Source organism: Typopeltis vanoorti, chromosome 6 (genome assembly GCF_054136105.1).
Source record: "Typopeltis vanoorti isolate ZY-2024b chromosome 6, IOZ_Tvanoo_1.0, whole genome shotgun sequence".
NCBI lineage: Eukaryota > Metazoa > Arthropoda > Arachnida > Uropygi > Thelyphonidae > Typopeltis > Typopeltis vanoorti.
The window spans coordinates 109,534,936-109,540,935 of NC_143554.1; the positions used below are offsets into that span (position 1 = coordinate 109,534,936).

The 6,000-nt window shown below is 36.0% G+C and overlaps 1 protein-coding gene across 1 annotated transcript; it reads right to left on the reverse strand.

Annotated features, from left to right (window-relative positions):
• Positions 1-670: 670 nt before the first annotated feature.
• LOC150105796 (thiol S-methyltransferase TMT1A-like) lies at positions 671-5,660 on the reverse strand. The gene is made up of 2 exons (XM_090394564.1): positions 5,289-5,660; positions 671-787 (listed from the first exon to the last, which is right to left on the reverse strand). Exons 1-2 carry the CDS (start codon positions 5,658-5,660, stop codon positions 671-673), a joined length of 489 nt encoding a protein of 162 aa, XP_090250690.1.
• Between the last annotated feature and the right edge of the window lie 340 nt (positions 5,661-6,000).

Genomic DNA, 6,000 nt, shown 5'->3' on the forward strand with positions numbered 1-6,000 from the left:
TATGGTGGAACGAACTGATTTTGTTAGGTAATCCAATAGCTCTTCCTTTTTGCGGTTCCATAGGATACAGATGTTATCTACATATCTAAACCATGCTGTAGGTTTTGGGTGTTTGTTTAGAGTTTTTATTTAGAGTAAAGTTTAGTTTTTTAAAAAAAAAAAACTGTTATTCATAAATCGAAATAGGGAAAATTTTCTATACCGTGAAGCGAACTCAAATATTTCTGTTGAAAATTATCACTTTCAATATTTTCATAACACCAGATTTAAATAATTATCTCAAATATTTTAAACTAATCTAATCAGTGCATAATAACAGCAAACAAACTTCGGAACATGCCATATTTTTTCGTGCATTTATTTATTACTTGTCAAATTGAAATTATGTATACAATTCGAAGTAGTTCTGATTTTACAAACATTCTCATTTTACCTTGACACAAATGCAGCTGAAACAAAATAGAAAATTCTTTAATAATGCTTAAAATAACAATACTAAACTCCATAAAGGGCATAATGCTTACCAGCCTGAATGTTGAAGACACTTTTGCTACTTGGTTGCAATGCCTAACAAATTATACTGGATGTATAAATAAAAGGAATTGACATCATCGCTGTTTCGCATGCCAACTCGGAGAAGCCAGCTTCCTCCACCAGAGGTCGTATTTGTCTAAAATGGCAGCCTGCTGAACACGGACTCCAAAGTGGCTTCAGGTACCTTTGTAAAAATAATCCACAGCTGTTCTTTGGTCCTGCTACGTGGTCCAAGAAAAACGTTCTTTCCAACCTAAAGGGAAAGAAATTAAACCATTAGTTATAGGAAAATCAGCGTACTAAATACTCAAAAAAAAAATAAAAAAAAGAATTATTACATACTCCCGAACCTATACGCGGTCATCCAGGATTTTAAGACAGTTGCTGTAAAAATGATGTACAGCTGTTTACTAAATTAAAATACGAATAGGATTCACTTCGGCGATGCAAAATTATATAAATCAAGTTCAGCTTTGAAATAATGCTGGATTTAATATCCACTTGATCTATAAAATATAGAGCTCTTTTTCCGTCCTGCTAAGTGGTCAGTGAATGATACTGTGCTTTCCATGAAACAATTAAAAGTAAAAAAGTTACCTTTTTATCATACTTTTGGTCTGTTGGTGCACTTCGAGAACGCTGGTCTAACTTTTAGTGTTTCATAGGACAGTAACGCTGTTCAGCTGATTTTTCATTTTCTTTCTTCACAAACCAGCAAAGAACAAAAATATTCATTTCACTCTATCAGCAAATGTTTTGTTTTTTCGTTCTTTCCTCAGAAGAGTTATATTTATTTAAATAACGAAGGTTAATAGCATATTATTTTATACTTCATGTTTTGTCATTTACGAATACCTTATTGAATTTGTGCCCTTTTCTGAATTTCCATAGTAATAACAAGTCTTTTTAGTCATTTTATTAAGTTACTTGCTTAAAGAATGTATTTAATAAACCAGATTGAAACTAATCATAGAGGATTGATGGATGGATGGAATTAGTTCAGTAATGCAACGTCGTAAAAATGTGAGTATCAGAAATCAACAGAGCAAAAGAGAGTGAAGTAAGTATTTAAGAGAGGGGTCGCCCGTTCATGGGTACGCAAGTATCTGAGTAGCTACGACTTTTCGATGAATTACTTCAAATGTTAGAACAAATTATAAGATAGAGAAAATTTAGAATTTATATAATGTTTGAAGTTGTACGGGTGGAATCTGTTTTTAAACAAAGAGATCCTACAGTTTTTGAACGATTTAGATACTTTATTTAGATACTATATATATATACACTGCTTGTAAAGAAGTCAACGGACACCATACCGTGAGGAACTAACTAACTAACATGACACTCATCTTAATAATATGCAGAAAAGCCTTTCGCTGCAATTACTGCTGCAGTCCTACAAATCATACTTTCCACAAGCGTACGTACTATAGCGACCATTCCTCTTGTAGGAATGTAATGCGGTCTCAGTTGTAGGACAGACGTCCATTGACCTCATTCAACACTCCAGTTCATCCCACAGATGTTCCATAGGGTTGAGATCAGGACTCTGTTGAGACAAGTCAAATGTGGTTAAAGTCATGTCTACAAACCACACAATTACAGCAGCATACTAATGACACGGTGCTTTGACTTGCTGAAAGAGACAATGGTGTGTTCCCTAGACGCACAATTTACGAAGCATGGAATTGTCCAGAATGTTCAGATACCTGTCGAAATTCACTGTTCGTAGCACCACAGACAGAGATCCAAGAACAAACCTGGAAAAAACCGTACCCCTCACACCTCCACCTCCGCTTTACATAGCTGGGGTTACGCACTCTGTTAAGAGATATTCACAGGCCATTCACCACACTAACACCACTCATCTGCTCTGTAGAGGGCGTAGCGTAATTCGTTGCTCCATAATATACCTTTCCATCAACTTCCATGCCAATGTACCCGCTCTTTGAAGTCGAATTTACATGTTGATTAGGTAATGTGGGACTTGCATATTGCCATCCTACCATGGAAATCCCTGTTGTGAGTAACAGTTCTGAATTTTGTTGTGCAGACTCGTCTTCCAGCCGATAAGCAGAACTCAATATTCAACCTGTCTGCCGAAGAATGGCGGTTTTTACATATTATCCTTCGTAGCACCATACAAGTGATGTTCGGTGAGTGTGGCGGTTGTTGATTCCCTGTGCTTCCATCTCAGTATAATACCACTGACTGTTGAACTTGGATGGTTCAGTTTGTCAACGATCTGCCAAACAGACAGTCCAGCAACATGGCGGCATCCTATCAAAACGCCGCTTTCAAACCCCGTCATTTCCTTATTCACAGCCATTTCACCTGGATGTAATTCCTCTGACTTGGGAGCATCATATTCCTCCAATTTAAATCGTCTACAGACAAGTGGCTCGTTACATTGCACGATGCAGCTTGCCCATTGGGAAGTCTGCTGACTTCGTCCCAAGCAGTGTACATCTTAATTTAATGGGGAAAACCAGAGTGGTGATCATTCTGGTTATAATACGTTTTTTTCAGTTATTGTTTTCCTCGTGTCATATTAAACTGCATACAATGAGGAATGAAAACCAGATTAACGTTTGTCAATGTGCATCATTAATTTCTTATGTAAACAGTCCATTTTCTTCCAGTCTCATCATTTCATGTTCGTTAGTTACGGCCATGCTCGAATTAGTATTCAGACTTAAAAGTGTAGACGATTTCATTACTGTAGATTGAGAGAACCTCATTAAAGTTCAGCAAGCCTGCAGAATGCGAGACGTTAATTTTGGTTTTAGTGTGTAAGTTTCAACATTTATCCTTGTCGAAGATTACCAGTGGAGCGTTCTGTTTCGACTATCTCAAGAAGAATGTCGACTATCTCAAGAAGAATGTCCACACCTTCATTTTATGATCAACACGTTGTTTACTTTCACGATATTTAACCTAAAATTATTTTAGAAATTTGTAGTCATTTACACATTAAGTGGGAGGTCACATCTGTTTTAAACAAACGGAACTAATTTAGTATATGTATCCAGAAAAGGTATAGCTAAGTCTAGCCTTGCATATAGCGTTGCATATCTATGAAACATGACTTAATTCATTAAAGGGAGAAAGAAATAGTTTAAAATTAATATATATACGAGGGTGGTCAGAAAGGTTCTCGGCCTCGTCCACAGATGGCAACATTATCAGCAGGATTTTTTTTTCTAAGTTTGCACATCTGTCTTAAGCATCCGTGTGAAATTGCAAGTCATTCTATCAAGTAGTTTGTTTTATACAGCTGTCTGAAGCAAAAGTGTTGTCTGTATCCCTTGAAATGGATAAAATTGAGTATCGTGAGGGTATAAAATTGTTTGTAAAAGAAAGTTTAATTTAACACCAAACGAAAGTCATTCGAAGTTCATAAAGGTTTATGGGCACTCTTCTCCTTCGTTTTCGACAACTAAGAAATGGGCTGCCGAGTTTAAGGCTTCTTCAAGGATCATCTTCAAGGCTAGTACGGCCTTGAAGATGATCCACCTGAAGGACGTCCAAAAATGTAACAACACCAGAAATCAGTGATCAAGTGCACGATATAGTATTGGATGACCGTCGAGTCAAAGTGCATGAAATCGCTGAGACTGTAGGTATTTCAAAATAACGTATAGGATATATTTTGCATGAAGAATTGCAAATGATAAAGCTTTGCGCAAGATGGGTGCCGTACTTGCTCACAGCAAATCAAAAACGCGCATGCATGAAAATCTCTGAACAGTGCTTTGAGCGTTTTATCAAGAATAAAACTGATTTCGTGCGTCGATTTATTACCATGGATGAGACTTTGATTCACCATTACACACCAGAATCCAATCAGCAGTCAAAACTGTGGACAGAAGCCAGTTGTTCAGAGCCAAAGAAGACAAAGTCGTTTCCATGCAGGAAAGGTCATGGCATCGGAGTTTTAGGAAGTTAAAGGCATTTTATTTATTAATTATCTTGAAAAAGGTAACGCAATAACTGGGGAATATTATTCCGATCTTTTAACCAGACTAGACAAAAAAATTCTTGATAAAATACCCGGTTTGCAGAATGTAAAAATCATCGTTCATCAGGACAATGCACCTGCCCACAAAGGTGTTTTGGCAATGGAAAAATTAAGGGATCTAAACTATGAATTGTTAACTCATCCACCCTATTCCCCAGATATGGCTCCCTCTGGCTTCTGTCTCTTCCTAAAACTAAAACTCTTCCTCGCTGGTCAGCGTTTTTCTTCCAATCAAGAGGTGATTGTAGCTGTACAGCGCTATTTTGCAGATCTTACTGAGAACCACTACAGGGACGGGATAATGGTGCTGGAGCATCGCCATTATGCCTCGCCAACGAATAAATGTATTAGTCTTAAGGGAGATTATGTTGAAAAATAATTTTGAAATTATAAATTCGTTTTTTCATTGTTAGGCCGAGAACATTTCATATCACCGTCGTGTGTGTGTGTGTGTGTGTGTGTATTTATATATATATAATTGATATATATATATATATATATATATATATATATATATATATATATATATATATATATATATATATATATATATATATATATATATATATATATATATATATATATATATATATATATATATATATATATATATATATATATCAATTAACTGTTTACCCATTAAAATATTTATCGGATAATTTATAATCGCGTTGAAAGTGATTATAAAATAGTTAACAATTGGTTAAATCACATAATTCGAGTATTTTCTTACTGGTACGAGAACCCTTTTGATTTCCTTCAAGCACTGACTGACATCTTTCACAGAACACATGACGTACGTGGCCACTAACATATCGACGCTGTCATCTGGAATTTCAGACATGTTTTCAGCCTCAGCGATTACAACTTTATCGAGTCGAATATGTGGATAATCCATCAAGGTTTTACGCAAATATTTTTCAAAATAAGGGTTCACATCCACTGCAGTTAACAGGGTATTATCAGGGCAGAACTGGAGATTGGCTCCACTTCCAATTCCGCTTTCCACTATTTTTAAAGGACCATCCTTTTTCCATGTTAATTGTTCCAAATCAGCCGTAGCAAACAGTTTCTTTCGGAGAGGTACTACGTACTTAGTTGACATCGGAATTATCACCATGGATTATACTGCTGCAAACCAACATTCCCTCAGTGGCTTGTATATCAATAATGCTATTATGAAAGGCAATAGAACAGTGCATGCCAATAGCCATGAGCACACAACGTGTAAAAAATTCAAGGGAAGTCAAATCTTCTTTCCATTGAATAAACAACTATAGAGATAGTTTTGAGTCAGCGATGTCTCAAATACCTAAACTTTCACACACGATGCTGGTTTTATACTGAAGTGTACAAAACAGGTTTCGATTAAGTCAGTGCGTGTTACTTTTTTTGATTGCAAGATCACATTTTTTTCCTCATATTAATTGCTCTCTTTGCACGTG

What these genes read in the sequence shown, in the direction of transcription:
- LOC150105796 (XM_090394564.1), bottom strand. Translation starts at nt 5,660, where the DNA reads ATGTCAACTAAGTACGTAGTACCTCTCCGAAAGAAACTGTTTGCTACG. An exon ending in TCAAAAGGGTTCTCGTACCA is followed by an intron (nt 788 to 5,288) that starts GTAAGAAAATAC and finishes CTTTCCCTTTAG; the next exon opens with GTTGGAAAGAACGTTTTTCT.